At 40.5% G+C, this 17,447-nt stretch overlaps 1 protein-coding gene across 1 annotated transcript in view; it reads right to left on the bottom strand.

Moving 5' to 3' along the window:
- LOC149445295 (solute carrier family 22 member 6-like) overlaps positions 1-16,953 on the bottom strand; it is a 97,132-nt gene extending 80,179 nt beyond the window's left edge. The window contains exons 1-2 of the mRNA XM_089653956.1: positions 16,660-16,953; positions 11,922-12,025 (exon numbers count right to left, since the gene is read on the bottom strand). Coding sequence (XP_089510082.1) covers positions 11,922-12,025; positions 16,660-16,953 — 398 coding nt within the window. The remainder of the gene's footprint in view (positions 1-11,921; positions 12,026-16,659) is intronic.
- Positions 16,954-17,447: the final 494 nt, after the last annotated feature.

Here is a 17,447-nt window from a genome sequence, read left to right as displayed (position 1 = left end):
CAGATCCAAAAGTCCACCAGTGGCAGTGTGGGAGATGGAAGCCAGGCAGAAGTGATGACAGACCGCAGTAAACCACCGCTGTAGAAGTGCCATCATCTCCCACACCACCACCTATGGACTTTTGGATAATAAAGTGTGTTTTATGCTGCACTTAGAAGTGCTCTTTTGTGCTTTTTCTTGTTATTACAAAAGGGATCCATTCCAGTTTTCTTGGTGGAGCTGCCTACCTGGTGCACAATTATTTTATGGACTATTTTAGAAGTTCGAACTCTATGGACTCATACATTTGTAATTAATTGGTTCCTATGTCCCATGTAGACCAAGGTTGTGCCATAGAATTTTATATTTTGTTATTTGGACAGAGTATTTAGATTCTTGGCTGTTTTTCCATGTCAAAGGATTTATGCAATTTCCTTGACTTGTGCCCAAATGGATGAGAGATTCAAATGCTACATCAGGGATTAATTGTCCAGGTATATACAGTACTTATTCCATTATGAATTAGGATAAAGGATGTAGCCATCCTGTTTTAGAGGCCTCAAACTGCCCCAGCATCAGCTTAAAGAAGGAGAATGAGAATACACTGGACAAAACAGTATATGTAAATTAGAGAGTATTATGACAGAACGCGTGAGGAGTCTTTCAGCAACGAGTTGATGTAGCACTTTGCCCCGAATGGCTTCTTAGACCCTGGATCCCACACATCAAGATCTTTCCCTTTCATATTTAAAAAAGAACAACTCATCTACTGTTACATCATTATTGGTGGATTTTCACCTTGACAACTACGTACAGAGGTAGATGTTTTATCCCTTCAGTGGGTTGTGTTCAGACGGTGTCGGCCTTGGTATGCTAGTTAGAACAGGCCCTAATGCTACGTTATGCTAACTGGGTGCCTACCGCTCTGCTGTGACTGACACGGTTTTTTCCTATTAGCCTCAATATGGTTTGTTTTTGCCTTATCGACTGGATTTATATATACTGTGTAGCCCAGTGCTGGTCAACCTACCTTTGCTATCGTAAGACATTTATAATAAGAACTATGTTGAAATGATCCCCCCTCTAGTGTTCAGTTGTAATGATGAAATTGTATTTGGTGGCACTGAGAAAGAGAGGAGGATCCAACAGAGAGCTGGGGATTGTAGTTCAGAAGTGGGAGATTACAGGTTCCAGCTGGCTAGAGGAGGAAAGGTGAATGCTGGGAGAGGATATATAGGTTGGACTCCGGAGAGTGCTCTTCCTCTTGGGACTACAGGCTGAATCTGTTAGCAGGGTTCCAGCTGCTCTGGAGAGTTGTGCAGGCCACATGGTTCGGATGGTGTTGACAGTCTTTGGCGAGTAAGCTACAGACTAGCCAGCAGAGCACCCATCTACAGCTTCCTGTCGGCAGAAGTGGTAGATTAGAGACATAAACCTCTTCCTCGTCTCAGCTACAGCAGAATCCCAGTGTCACAGGGCACTAGGCCAAGCATCTAATGCTGGTTGCAGATTCTGTAGGAGCTTTCAAGACATCCCAGATCCCTTGAGCTGCAGCATCATCGGGATTGGTGAGCGGGCAAAAGCCCACACTGTGCACATTCCTCAATAAGAGACACTGCATGCAGACACCTTTTATACTGTATCTCACACCTTCTTACAAGTTTGTGATTCTTTTCTGGAATCATCTACCCAAAGTATCGCCATTGCACAGCAATCTCCTTGGGGCCCTACTGAGCTAGCTGAAGACCCAGGACATTCTTTCCACCAAGACTTTCTCTGACACTCCTCAAACCTAGTGTCAAGGTCATACCTTTCCTCAGACCTTGTGCTGCTCCATGTGCTGGCATCCATCTTAGGTGTCTGCAAAGCATTGTGGGATCCTTTATGCTTTCAGCCCTCTGCGGCTCCTCCCCCAGGAGGTGGCAGCTTATCACATATAAGTCTGCTGTTTGTGGCTGTCCATTGCATTCATGTCCTGTCTGTTGCACAACAGCAAGCTCCTGTTTAGCTACTCATTGCTTTCCTGGATACAGACTCGGCTTTGGCTAAGACTCCTTCTGGCTTCTGACACCGGCTCTGGCGACCATTCTTCCTGGCTCCTGATCCCGGCTCTGGCGACGATTCTTCCTGGCTCCTGATCCCGGCTCTGGCGATGATTCTTCCTGGCTCTTGACCCCGGCTTTGGCTACGATTTCCGCTGTTGGACTTGCATAGACTCTTGTCTTATTTTTATATTAATAAACCTACCTTTATTGCACCTCCTTGTGTGTCTGGCTCCTCGCTCCCTGACACCTAGGATTTGGTGCCCATCTCGATGCAACGGGGGACTCCATTTAGAATTGTTCATAGTGTAGCTCATACATGCAACCTACAGAGAGTGCTGTTTTTCAGAACATGTAACATCAGGATTCTAAAGGAGCAGGCTGACACCAAAAAGTCTTTCTTTTTCCTTTTATTCCTGAAGTCAAAGGCTCCCTATTGAGCATATTGAGATACTGTTTGATTTATTGTGTTCACCTCTACTAAGTTCACCAATGTTCACAGTTTGATTCCAATAAGGTGGTTACTGCCTAAAGTAGGTATTTGCATAAACGTTATTTACTGTTTGCTTACTGAATCATTCTCAGTAAGGCTCAGTTCACACTGCCGCAACTTTGGATCCGACTTGTGAGACCCCAAGTCACATGACATGTCAATGAGAGCCTTCTTAATTAGCACTAAAAGGTTCCTGTACTACTTCAAGGCGACTTCTATCCGACTTCTGCCCATATACTTTATTAGATGTTGCCTCCAAGTCAGATTCTTATCTATATTGATGTGATTTGGATCTGACATTACAGGAAGATTACGCAGGCATTCCCTGAAAGTTGCTGCAGAGTCGCTTCAGAGTAGTACTCAAGTCACCTGGCAAAGTTGTACTGCAAGTCGCCCGATTTTCAGGTAGCAGTAGTGTGAACCGAGACTTAATACCTAATTGCATTACTGCATTCAACGGTCTGTGCAATTATGTGTGTATTATGTCTGAACCCAGGGTATCAGAGGTGTCGGGCGGCTTGCAGGGCAACCTTTGGGGACCAGTGTCTTACAGCAGCCCTCACAAGAGTAACGCTACAACTGTATACTAAAAACTGTGGCCTCTCTCTTCCATCTTAAAGTTTCAGTGCTTTATCAAGCAAGATGGGGCAAAATATTATCTCTTGAGTTACAGTATATATGTTTTCATGTCTATGTTTCTACGCAAGTGTGAAATTCTTGCTACTCTAAATAATGATTGCAGTTAAAGTAATTAATCTATCTTAACGAATGGACCATAAGATGAGTTATTGTACAAGTATGTTGCCATTTTTCTAAAATCCTAATATATTTTTGTCACTTTCCTCATGCTGTTGTTGAAGGAAGTATATGCTGACGTATTTGTGTGCGGGTGGTGGGGCCATGATCACATTTTGCATGAGGTTCCATCCAAGGCCATCCCTGCAGTCATATTAGTATGCTGAGAGATGTTTTGTAATGTACAGCACACCTGAGCTGTCACTGACAACATGCTGACACAGGAAGCTGAGAGAGAAGAGCTGAATTCATTAAAGGAAGGCAGGCATGGTGTAGAATGCTAAATAATTTGAAATACTGAGCAAATGGTGGCCTCTGAGGATGAAGGAATGTAGAAGAATGTAGAGTAATATATTTAATGGAGTTTCCATTATATTATTTGCTTTACAGTGCATATTACAGAACACGTATATATTTTAGATGCAACGTATTTTAACTTCAATATTGTTCCTATGGTATGTTTTCAGTCTGCAGCTGGCAGACATGTCATGTTTAAAATCTAGTAATTTTTACATTTGGCTTTTCTCTTTCAACACTCAGATCGTTCCCAGTGTTTGCAGTAAAGACACTATATTGCAGGAGCTTAAAGTAGAACTCCAATCACATTTTTGTTGCAGATTTTTTTCTCCACTGGTAAGATTACTCCTTAATTCCTGCCCTTGCGTCATCGGCAAGGCAGGAAGTGAAGGCAAATCTCTCAAACTGGAACAAAAAATGTAAAATTAAAATCACAGAGGCTCTAAAATGTTCCCATTTAATTGTTTTATGTGTCTCCCCATTTGAGAGATTTGACCTTACCTTTTGTTCTGGTGGTGCCAGCCTCCTGGGCAGAAATTGAAGGGAAACCTTTTCAACATTGACACAGACAGCAGTATAAATGTTTCCCCTCCTTAATCTGAATAAATAGAAATACAGTATGTGCCCTATTTTTTAAATTCTTGATTATTTAAGTTGTCTTACTGTCATGATGATTGGCTAGCGCTGGGGTTAATAAAACGTAAATAACAGCCATGTTTGTCATCCTTGTGAGCAGAAAAACAAGAGACTGGGCCTGATTTACTAAAGAGTACCTGTGCTTGTCGTCGCATCAATGCTTTTATGAACCAAGATGAACACCCAAATCATTGTCTCACAGTATTTACTACATGTTTGTGTGATGCATGCATTACAGAGGGCACCACTGTGGGCATGCATGAGACACTATGCTCGTGAACAGAACAGAAAGGAAGGGGTTGGCCAAGCTTGCTTACACAATTTCTCACACAGCTTCATGTGACTTTATATTGTAAATAGAGATGAGCAAATCGAACTTGGCGAAGTGGAATTCGTTTCGAATATTAGGAAAAATTCGATTCGCGCCGAATCCGAAAATTAGCAAACTTCGGATGCGCGAATCGAATTTTCCCCGATCGGCCGATTTTCATCCCTTCTACAGCCGGCAAAAAGTGTCCCTGCAGAGAGCTCTGCTATTTCTGACAGTTCTCTGACAGTTCCTTCACATTTACAGCGGTTGAAACATTGTATCTATTTGTTTCCATTTAGGATACAGATGTTTTTATTCGGAAACAAATAGATACAATGTTTCAACCGTTGTAAATGTGAAGGAACTGTCAGAGAACTGTCAGAAATAGCGGAGCTCTCTGCAGATACACTTTTTGCTGTACTGGAATTCTTCTTATTTTCATCCTACTTCTTCTTCTTCTTCTTCTTCTTCATCCTCTTCTTCTTCTTCTTCATCCTCATCCTCTTCTTCTTCTTCTTCTTCTTCATCCTCATCCTCATCCTCTTCCTCTTCTTCTTCTTCTTCTTCTTCTTCATCCTCATCCTCTTCTTCATCCTCATTCTCTTCTTCTTCATCCTCATCCTCTTCTTCTTCATCATCCTCATCCTCTTCTTCTTCTTCTTCTTCTTCTTCTTCTTCTTCTTCCTCATCCTCCTCTTCTTCTTCTTCTTCTTCTTCATCATCATCATCCTCTTCTTCTTCTTCTTCTTCTTCTTCTTCTTCCTCACCATCATCCTCTTCTTCTTCTTCTTCTTCTTCTTCATCCTCATCCTCTTCTTCATCCTCATCCTCTTCTTCTTCTTCTTCTTCTTCTTCTTCTTCATCCTCATCCTCTTCTTCTTCTTCTTCCTCATCCTCATCCTCTTCTTCTTCTTCATCCTCATCCTCTTCTTCTTCTTCATCCTCATCTTCTTCTTCTTCATCCTCATCCTCTTCTTCTTCTTCTTCATCCTCATCCTCTTCTTCTTCATCCTCATCCTCTTCTTCTTCTTCTTCTTCTTCTTCATCCTCATCTTCTTCTTCTTCTTCATCCTCATCCTCTTCTTCTTCTTCTTCTTCTTCATCCTCATCCTCTTCTTCTTCTTCTTCTTCATCCTCATCCTCTTCTTCTTCTTCTTCTTCTTCTTCCTCATCCTCTTCTTCTTCTTCTTCCTCATCCTCTTCTTCTTCTTCTTCTTCTTCGTCCTCATCCTCTTCTTCTTCTTCTTCTTCTTCTTCCTCATCCTCATCCTCTTCTTCTACTTCTTCTTCTTCTTCTTCTTCATCCTCATCCTCATCCTCTTCTTCTTCTTCATCCTCATCTTCTTCTTCTTCTTCTTCATCCTCATCCTCTTCTTCTTCTTCTTCTTCATCCTCATCCTCTTCTTCTTCATCATCCTCATCCTCTTCTTCTTCTTCTTCATCCTCTTCTTCTTCTTCCTCATCCTCTTCTTCTTCTTCATCCTCATCCTCTTCTTCTTCTTCTTCCTCATCCTCATCCTCTTCTTCTTCTTCTTCATCCTCATCCTCATCCTCTTCTTCATCCTCATCTTCTTCTTCTTCTTCATCCTCATCCTCTTCTTCTTCTTCATCCTCATCCTCTTCTTCTTCTTCCTCATCCTCTTCTTCTTCTTCATCCTCATCCTCATCCTCATCCTCTTCTTCTTCTTCTTCTTCTTCTTCTTCTTCTTCTTCTTCATCCTCATCCTCTTCTTCTTCTACTTCTTCTTCTTCTTCATCCTCATCCTCTTTTTCTTCAATTGAAGCTGCTTCTGCTCCGCCACTCTGCCATTGGACTCTTGATAGTCGTCTCCCCACACTGCTGCTGGGGGGACTTTTTAACATAGGCCTCTGTATGGCCTTCAATTTAAGCTGCTTACGCTTCGCCACTCTGCCATGGGCCCCTGTACCGCCTCCTCATGCTGCTGCCAGGCCCGTAATCTGCCATGGGCCCCCGTACCGACTCCTCATGCTGCTGCCAGGCCCGTAATCTGTCATGGGCCCCTGTACCGCCTCCTCATGCTGCTGCCAGGTCCAGAGTGTGTCATGGGTCCCTGTACGGCCTCCCGTTGCTGCTGTCTCCATCGCCACACTCTGCCATGTGCCACTTTCAGGTCTCCTCACACTGCTGGTGGGTTCCATTTTGTCATAGGGTGCTGTATGGCCTCCCATTGCTGCTGCCTCCACCACCACACTGTGGCTCCACACTCTGGTTTTGGCCCCGTGACTGCCCAAATGAGTGAAGTGTGCGGTGATTCTAAGATCGACGGCACTCATCTGCATGTCATACTGACTGACAGTATTATTTCTCTTCCCCAGCAGACTCCAAGGGCATTTAAATTAAAGGTACAGTGTTCTGCACTAATATAAAGGCTCTCTGAAGCCTAGAAACCCTTTTAATAAGTTAAATTCGCAGCGAATAAATTCGAATCGAATTTATTCCGCAAATTTGGCGAATTAGCCGAATCGAATTTTTGAATAATTCGCTCATCTCTAATTGTAATGTTTAAAGGTTGAAGTTGTTGAGCAATTTGGTGCTTGTGACATTATCATTTTTTTTGGTCGTAATACCCCTCTATGAGGTACTATTTTCAAGTTTTAAAAATACTTTCATAGAATGAAATTAATGTCTCATGTATATTCATTTTTGTTAAAAACCATGTACACTTTTAAAATATTTACAACAAATTTACAGCAAAAAACTTCTTTTTACATAGAGTTTTTGGTATGTGACTTTTTTGTAACATGAGTCATACAGACTTCAGGGAAGCGTGCTAATCAATTATCAAATGTATACATCATCTGATTGTACAGATCCTGATACGTTTTATTAAACAAGGTCCATTTCTTCTTAGGAATATGAAAATAAAAAGATTAGAATATGATAATTACTTTTTAACATGGTATGGATCCTCTCTCAAATTTATGTCATCACTTCATAAAAAGTAACTTTTTAACATCTTATGGATCCTCTCCAACTTATGTCATCGCTTCATAATAAAGTATGCTGTCCTGCAGCAAAGGATGGTGTTTGAATGGAGAACTCCCTTGGGTTTTTATGTGTTTTTAAACATATTCTTGCATACATATTACTTAGTTCACCTAATCTGTTTGTAGGGCACAAAACCTGCATTACAGTATTTCAATGTTTAATGCACACTGCAAATTGAGACCACAGTGTATGCATTAAACATGAGTGAACACTTCTGTACACAGAAGAAAAATTAAAGCTAATCTCTGGGTTATCCCCTTATCCCCCACCTCTCAACACCAAACTGTATTTTACCTAACCAATTCCACAATAATATTTTCTTAAGTAATTGACCAAAATACCTCTCTGAATCTACAATAACATACTAGGTCCCAAGGGGGGATTTACTAAAACTGGTGCACTCAGAATCTGGTGCAGCTGTGCATGATAGCCAGTCAGCTTCTAACTTCAGCTTGACAAAGTAAGCTTTGCCAATAAAACCTGAAAGTTGATTTGTTTCTATGCAGAGCTGCACCAGATATTTCACTATGAAATTTTAGTAACCCCCCCCCAAGTCTTTTTTTCTCCTGGTCTAAAATGCTAAAATGTCTATCCTTCTTTGAGCAGTCCTGTCTCTTCCTGGTGATGGGAACACTTCCTATTGACTGTCCGTCGGCAGGGTCCTCACAAAGTCCTGAAGACTACAGCAGTGGCATGATGATGTCACGACTAGTGGTGCCATCAAGACTGGTTGAGCCTTGATTGCAGCAGTGGATCACTGGTCTTAACTTCTGTAACAGTAGATTCAGGTAAGTGATGAATGTTTTTAGATGCTTTTTTAGTTTTTTTTTTTAGTGAATGGGGAACGGGGCAATAGATTGGTTCCTATAATAATAACTTTATAAATTTGCTATATTTTTATACCTTATTATCCATAGTTCTATGTCTTCTGTTCCTTATTCTATTTAGTCTATTTTCACAATATACATGCATAGTACATTTCTACATCTTACTGAACACCTCTTACTTGTGTTAAACACCATGTTTCAGATCTATTTGTTATGGTTGGTCTAATTCTAGCTCTATGAAGTTTTATCTTCAATGTTTTGAACATAACATTAGATTTTTATACTAGTATTTTCCAAAGTAACATATATTTCCTGCTTTTATACCAGCTTTAATTTCTGTGCTTACTTTGATTTTCTCTGTAAAAAAAAAGATGCTGAAATGTTTTAAATCACAAGCTTTCTGAAATTTGTAGCTTCCTATTTTAACATTCTTTATTTTTGATGTCCTCATGAGCTGACTGATATAACCATGAATGTAGTTTTCCTCTTAATTTATTTCAGTCAAGCTCAATACTTTTGACTCTTTTTTAAAATAAACCTCTTAAAGGACAAGTTCTCTTTTTGCAAAAAGTATACTAACCCACTGTCCCTTACCTTGAAATTCCCCAGCCAGCAGCTTTTTATCTCAACATAAGAGCTGTGGCCTCCTCCAGTATATACTTTGTCAAGGTATAAAACTTCTTCTTCTCAATGGCATTTTTAATCTTAAAGCAGAGCTTCACCCAAAAGGGGAAGTTCCACTTTAAGGCCTTGTCCCCTGCTCCCCATTAAGGATTGCCACCTTTGGGAGTGGGTACTTGATTTTGCTAGGTACCCGTTCCCACTTCTGCTGTGATCGCCTAGGCGTTCAGAAGCAGGAGTTGTCCTCTCTCCCTCTCCATAGTCTTCTGGGAGACATGACAGGTCTCAGAAGCCTACGGGATCATTCACTAGGTGCAGCGCTACTCGTGCATGTGCATTGGGCACCTGGCTATGAAGCCGCAAGCTGTCACAGCTGGGTACCTACACTTAGGATGCCAGCGCCAGGGAGAGAGGTGAAAACACCGCTGGATTGAGGGACAGGTGAGTCTCTGTTTTTTAAAAGTCAGCAGCTACAGTTTTTATAGCTGCTGACTTTTATTTGTTTAGATTTTGACTGAAGCTCCACTTTAAAGTTGTTTTAAACCCAAACGTGTATTATATTTCAACTTGCCAATCATTAGATGGGGTGGCTGCATCAGTGTTCTTTTCTTTAACAACTCCCCAACTGCTATCAGAATACTGCCATTCCAGTGGGGGGAGCTTTTGTCCTTGGGCCTAGGATTCCTCCAGCTGTTCATCTGTGTTACTAAAGCTACCTAGGAGTTCACTGGGAGGGATGATGCTTATAAGGATAAGCACAAGTAGCTATGTGTGTTCTGAACTGTTTTACTGAAGAAGGGATTTTGTTGATATAGCGCCTTATAATGACTATGCTATGCAGCCACATGTTACCCTGATTGAGCCAGAGACATTGCTTTGATGAGTCCGTTTGTGCAACTTTCATAATTATAAGTGTTTTGTTATTCTGCAGTGTATTCAAGCACTATGTCACCCTAAACCTTTCTTGCATTGATAACTATAAAAAGTAATTTGGATACTTTGCACCTGTTTATGAAAGTATCAAGTTATAGTTATAATTTTTCCAGTTATCTATTCTGTTAAATGTATTTTGACATAAAGTCAGGCCTACATGCTTTTTTAATTCTGAGCTTGTACCATAACATACTTTCTTGGTGACCTATTGCTTTTCAGTTGTTTGGTGGGTATTCCTACTTCTTGGTACAATAGGACTTCCATCTCAATTTCTGGGCCATAAAAAGAAGCTTCTTGATTTTCATCTCTTTGTTTAATTTCTTTTCAAAGTATTCAGCCCAGCATTCTAATAATGTTTCCCCAATTAAGTTTCCATTTTTATTTCTCTAAATCGTCATTCCCAAATGAAAACCTTTTTTTACTATACCAGTCTCTTTCAACAAAGTTCTACCTTCCTTCTTTTCAAATAACTCTTCTATTCCCTGAAGCTTTCCTCACTCTTTTTCCATTTCTTCCTTTTGCATATTTAATGTATCATTCTTTTTTCAGCAAATGTCTCTATACTTATCCTTGTTTTTTTTTCTCTAGACTTGGCCTTATTACTTTTCTACTGCTTTTCTACATTTCTCATCAAAACCTTTCTTCCTTCCTTCATACAGATTGCAATTCAAGAACATTTTACACAGATTACCATTACTTTTTAACTTCCTGTCACCTTCTCTCTATTTCTCTCTCATTCATTATCTATATTTTCTTTTTCAAATTTTAAATTATTTCTAATTGATATTTATATTTTATGCTTCCCTGTGTATTCTATTTTCATAAAATGTCTTTACTTTCTTTCATTTGCTTATCTTTACACATGAAATTTTGTCTGTTCTTGGTCAGTCCTATAAAAATAACCACAATGCAATCTGTTCTTATATTTTGAGCATTCAATATGTTCATTGCTTATTTTATATAAATTGACCCTGTCCCCTCTCTTTCAGGGGCCCCCTTTCCATGGGGAACATTTACATAATAGCATATACCTAGTACTTTACCATGTGGCTCCAGTGATCTTCAATATCTGGGCATCCAGCACCAAGCAATTATTTCTTCAAAGTCTACATATTTTCAAATTTTCAAATCATCCAGTGTTACCCATTCATTTCAATGTGATGTCCTTTTTTTACTGCCCTTTTCTACTTCCAAGATGGCTCTGGCAAACAGCAGTAATCCACATTCTCTGCTTCACTTTTTCCTGGGGATTAAGATGTTCTTTTAGGTGGTCATTGTAGGACCACTTCATGTAAGTCCTATCACTGGTGAGTGATGTGACATCCATAATTCACAATAAAAGTCTATACTCTCATAGTAAATGCGCATGAGTGTGTTTCCATTAGCTTTCAATCTTTTTTCATATTCAAATTAAAGCTTTTTCACAATGATGTGTGATGGCTTGCTTTAAATTGGAAAAAGAACATCCCTTTAGTGGGTTGATTAATTGAATTACTGTTGCCCTGTAGGTATTCACAGTATTTAAAGTGTATTTAAAGGCAAAACATTTTTTTGGGTTCTGGATAGAGTGGAGATGTATTAGAATACTTGTTAGGGTTTTCTTGCTATCTCTGCCCCTGTTAGGGGGCACTCTCTCAATGTGTCTTGTTTACCTTTATCACGGAAAGTGAAGGTAAAGGAAAATCCCAAATTTTTGTTTGTACCCAGAACATTAATAGAGGGGGAACTTTCCTATGGGGACATTAGTTCTGTTGATCTGGGGGGGGGGGGGGGGGGGGCAGTGGATTCCCTTAATTTGCAGGGATTTCCTCTCACTTCCTGTTTTGGCTATGGGACAGGAAGTGAAGGTAGGTCTCCCCAATGGGATTAGGATGACAAAAAAGCATTTGACAGGGGTTATAACCCTCTCTTGCTTTATCCAAAATGAAAAAAAGGTTTTGTCTATAGTTTTACTTTAAGATCCATATATAGATCTTACCTGTCTGCAAGGGATCCATACACCATTGCCCCTGCCAGCACCCCAGCCATGTAGATAGACTGTGCAAGTTCTTTCATCCACTCTCTTTCACATACCAAATCCCACTGTGAGAGATAAACATTTTTAATAAGTTTTCAGGGTTGGGATAATTAGCTACAACATGCTTAAAAGGACATAAAAAAGTTTTTGCAGTGTGTCTAAAATCATTTTGAATAGTGAAATGCATTAAGAACAGGACTGGACTGGCCATAGGGCACTCCGGGCTTTTGCCCAGTGGGCATGGGCCATCAGGCTGCATGTCCACATTGCCTAAGTGGTAGCTGCCTATGGACTCTCTCTCTCAGTACTGGCAGTGTGCGGTACCCTTCTCTTTCTCCCTCTGTATTGTCTCTCAGTAAGATGCTTCTAAAGGAGCTGCAGACCGCCTGTCCCTGCTGGCCTCTGCTTCCTGGCAAACAGGATATGTGGGAATCGTGCTGTAGTCACACAGAGATCCTCTATCTGCAGTTGCCAGTGGCTGTAGGTGTGGGTTAGGCATCTCTGGAAGGAAGCGGGGCATGATGTCATCTGGAGTCGGGGAGAAAGGAAATCTCCCCTGCCTATCTGACTGATGTGGCATGTGAGCTCTGTAAGTTTGGGGGGGAGGGGTGGAGGGATTGTGCAGATGTGACTGTGATAGACTGATTTGTAATGGGCACACCTTAACCCGGGGGGAGGGGAGGAATTATAGTGGGCACACCTTAACCTGGGGGGAGGGGAGGATTTATAGTGGGCACAGCATAACCTGGGGTGAGGATAGGAATTATAGTGGGCACAGCATAACCTGGGGGGAGGGGAGGAATTATAGTGGGCACAGCATAAGCTGGGGGGAGGAGAGGAATTATAGTGGGCACAGCATAACCTGGGGGGAGGAGAGGAATTATAGTGGGCACAGCATAAGCTGGGGGGAGGAGAGGAATTATAGTGGGCACAGCATAACCTGGGTGGAGGAGAGGAATTATAGTGGGCACAGCATAAGCTGGTGGGGAGGAATTATAGTGGGCACAGCATAACCTGGGGGGGGAGAGGAATTATAGTGGGCACAGCATAAGCTGGGGGGAAAGGAATTATAGTGGATATGGAGTTACCTGGGGGGAGGAATTGTAGTGGGCACAGAGTAGCCTGGGGAAGGTGGGTTGTAGCAGGCAATCTGGGGGAGGCATAGAATTGTACTGGGCACAGAGTAAACGGGCGGGGCGAGTGTAGTGGGCACAGAGTAACTTGGGAGGGGGGAGAAATTGTAGTGGTCACAGAGTAAACCTGGGGAAGGGGGGTTGTGGTGGAGAGAGAGTAATCGGGGGGAGGGGTGGAATTGTAGTGGGCACAGAGTAACCTGGGGGAGAGAAATTGTATTGGGCACAGAGTAATGTGGATGGAGAAGGGGGAGTTTAGTGGGCACAGAGTAATCTGGGGGGGTGGTATTGTAGTGGGCACAGAGTAACCTGGGGGAGGAATGTAGTGAGCACAGAATAACCTGGGAGGGGGGAGGACTTGTAGTGGGCACAGATTAACCTGGGGGTTGGAATTGTAGTATTGTAGTAGGCACAGAGTAACCTGGGGGGGGGGATTTGTAGTGGGCACAGAGTAACCCGGGGAAGAGGGGGATCATAGTGGACTTAGAGTAACCTAGGGAAGGGGTGGGTTTAGTGGGGAAAGAGTAACATGGGGGAATTGTACTGGGGATGGGGAAAGACTGACCTGGGGAGAGGGGGATTGTATTGCTGGACAAACTGATCTGGTGGAGCATTGTACTGATGGACAGGCAATGTCCTTGTGGGAGGAATTCCTTCATCCACCTAATTTGTGTGGATAGAGGAATCTGTTTGATTGTTCTTGTTCCGCTGACTGGCTGCTCTATATACACTATATTGTACATTACATACTCCTGTACTACACTGTATACACTATATTGTACATTACATACTCCTGCACTACACTGTATACACTATATTGTACATTACATACTCCTGCACTACACTATATACACTATATTGTACATTACATACTCCTGCACTACACTGTATACACTATATTGTACATTACACACTCCTGCACTAAATACAATATATTGTACATTACACACTCGTGCACTACACTATATTGTACATTACACACTCCTGAACTAAATACAATATACTGTATTGTACATTACACAGTCCAGCACTAAATACAATATATTGTACATTACACTATCCAGCACTAAATACAATATATTGTACATTACACAGTCCAGCACTAAATACAATATATTGTACATTACACAGTCCTGCACTAAATACAATATATTGTATTACACAGTCCTGCGCTACACTGTATAAACTATGTTGTACATTATACTGTCCTGCACTACATTATATACACTATACTGGACTTTACACATTCCTGCACTATATACATTATATTGTACATTACATACTCCTGCACTATATACATTATATTGTACATTACATACTCCTGCACTATATACACTATATAGTACAGTACACATATCTGACCATAGTGTTCATTGTCTCAACAGTTGCTAAGCAGTTCCTTACTATTCTAGTGAAGTGCTTCTATAAGGTAGGCTCAGATAAAGTGACAGTTCTCTGTTTTCAGTGTACTCAAAATCATATGTAATGGCAGTGTTTCATTTTTAAAAAATGATTGTGCTGAGGTGTATACATGTCTGTGAGACTTTTTCTTGTGGCGCACCTAAGCATATTTTATGGATGCAAAAAGGTTTTTGTTTTACTTAAGCACACCTCTTTAAGCCCCTCCCACTAATGCAATTTGACCATGCCTACTATTTTCCACAGTGCGCCCAAAGGTGTCTAAAGCCTTTTACAATACTAGCAACAACCCTTGCGTAATAAAAAGCCACGTCCACTCAATGCTGTATTGCAATAAATTGTGTTTTATTTTTTTTTTGTTTTAAAAAACAATGGGGCGCCACTTATCTCGCATGGGGGCCCACTGATTTCATAAAACGCCTCTGATATTAGCATTCCCTCACCCTCCTGTGTACAGATATTAACCCCTTTCTGCCCGACATTGACCTCTTCCTAACTGCCCTTATCATTAACTCCTTACTGGCCCGATATTATCATTAGCAAAATGGGCTGCTCAGTCTAAAATACTCAGACCTATTTTTATTATAGTCCGGGCATGGTTAAGAGTGATTGTTGCTAGCGATTCTCAATCGCGACCGCTGAGTGAAAGAGTGACAAATAGCTTTATAAATGTAACAGTGAGCGATCCCTTTGAAAATCATTATGCATTTTTTTAATGAGGATTTGCTACAACAAAAAAGGATTAATTACCATGAAAAATCAGCCATCTGACATCAGCCTTGGACCCACCAAAATTATGTTGGAAAAGCTTTATTTAATGAATCCATTCTATATGTATTCAGAAGTAAAAATGTCAGGGCAGTTTACACTCTGTCAATGTAACTATAGACCTATTTACCCTGAGGTCATCACAGAGGACAAGGGAGCACTCTTTACATCTGGAGGAAAAGAAATGTAAGCCAAACACGGAAAGGTTTCTTCACAGTGAGAGCTGTGAAAATGTGGAATAGACTCCCTGAAGAGTTGGTTCTGACCAGCTCAGTGGATTGCTTTAAAAAAGGCCTGGATTCTTTCTTAGATACACAGAATTTAACTGGATACTAACATTTATAGGTAAAGTTGATCCAGGGAATATCCGATTGCCTCTCGGGGGATTAGGAAGGAGCAAATTGGATCATGCTTTGCTGGGTTTTTTTCCTTCCTCTGGATCAACTGTGGGTATAGAATTATACCTTTTTAATTTTAGTGGTTGAGCTGGATGGACTTTTGTCTTTTTTCAGCCGGACTAACTATGTATTGTGAAAAATACAGCTAGTTTTCATGTTATTTGTCAAAATTCAAGGTTTATTACAACATTGGTCAGATAAATGACTCATTACCCATATGTAATGCATATCACATGACAGTTTCCTCGGTATAATGTAAATACTAGAAAATTTGACCTCTGGATCACAGATACTTTTGAGATTTCACAGTAGTCCAAGAGACTAGTAAAGTGCAAGAAGTTAATGTAAATGTTAATAAGACATTGTACAGCACAGTTTTTTCTTTTTAAACTTAACCATAACATATACAACTTAATCGTAATATTCAGTGTATGTTATGCTACCAAAAAAGGTGAGAAACTGGACATATTACAGAAGATGGGTAGTAGCAGTGGGCAGTGACAGAAGATGGTCAAAGACTACAGATATGCTATAGGTGTGGGAAATTGTTACAAGAAGCTGCTAGAGATCTATGCCATCTTTACATACAGCCCCTATAAACATTTAGGGTCCATGCACATTGGCTTTAAAAACACCAGTTCCCTTGGCAGAAAAAAAAGCAAATTTTGAGCGTTTTTTTTGTACAAGTGTTTAAGCGCATTTAGGCACTTTTAGTATTTTTTTCTGAAAACTACTCTCAAAAAAACTACTATGCCTCTAAACGTCCTAATGTGCATGGACTCATAGGATAACATTGAGCTACTTCTACTGGCAAAAAAATGTGTTTTTCTAATGTTAGTGTGCATGGACCCTTAATGATGTCGTAAAAATGTATTAACATTTCCATCAGCAAAATTCATTACAATTTTTTTAAAAAGTAAGTTGATATCAAAGAAATAAACCACTTCTATAGCCATCAGACTCTTCAGGAACATCACTTACCTTATTAATGATAGTGGAAGAGTATGTACTTAGGTCATATTTCCAGTCCCCTGGCTTGCAGGGTTCAGTGGCATTGGACATCAAAGAGATATAGCGATTGCAGGAGTCTTTTTGAGAACTGAGTTGTTCCCATGTAAAGTTGGATTGGCAGTGATGTGGTGGAACTGCAGCTGTAAAAATCTGCATGAGGTTATGTGTGGCAACAAATAGAAGAGGCGCAGAGAGAATAGACACCAAAAGAGATTGAAAGGGAGAGAACAGGCTTCCTTTCTCCATTACATCTTTCAGTGCCATTAATGAACAATACTTTTGCTTAGATACTTGAAAGGAAATAGCTTTTTAGGTATTTTTTATGGTTAGTTTCTGCAGTGACTAAAATTTCCTTTGCTGACTTGAGTTGATTTCTGAAAGTGGATAGTTCCCTCAGGAAGGATGGTCTTTTTATGGTGGAAAGTCTAAAGTGAATTATCTTGGTGTCTAATGATGATTACTGATAACCAGAATGATGTCTAATGTTGGAAAAAGCCCTACGATGAATGGTTCCATAAATCAAAAATGTCATTCGGTAATTCAAAACCAGCTTTTAACAATGGATACTCCTAATGAGATAAACTTTTCTTTGAAGAAAACCACACTTGACTGAACAGGGATAACTTCTGTTTAAAAGGGATGTTTTTCAGTGGATAATATTGATTGTCCTCCAGTAAATGCAAAGACAAGTCACTCATCAAAGGTCCTGTTCTCCAATGTATGTGTCTTCTGAATTTGTTTCCTGTTCCTATAACTTA

This window comes from Staurois parvus, unplaced genomic scaffold (assembly GCF_062004578.1).
Source record: "Staurois parvus isolate SC_StPar_1 unplaced genomic scaffold, SC_StPar_1.0 ptg000730l, whole genome shotgun sequence".
NCBI classification, from domain to species: Eukaryota; Metazoa; Chordata; class Amphibia; order Anura; family Ranidae; genus Staurois; species Staurois parvus.
Note: the sequence above shows the minus strand (reverse complement) of the source record. Positions and strands in the feature narration are given on the sequence as shown.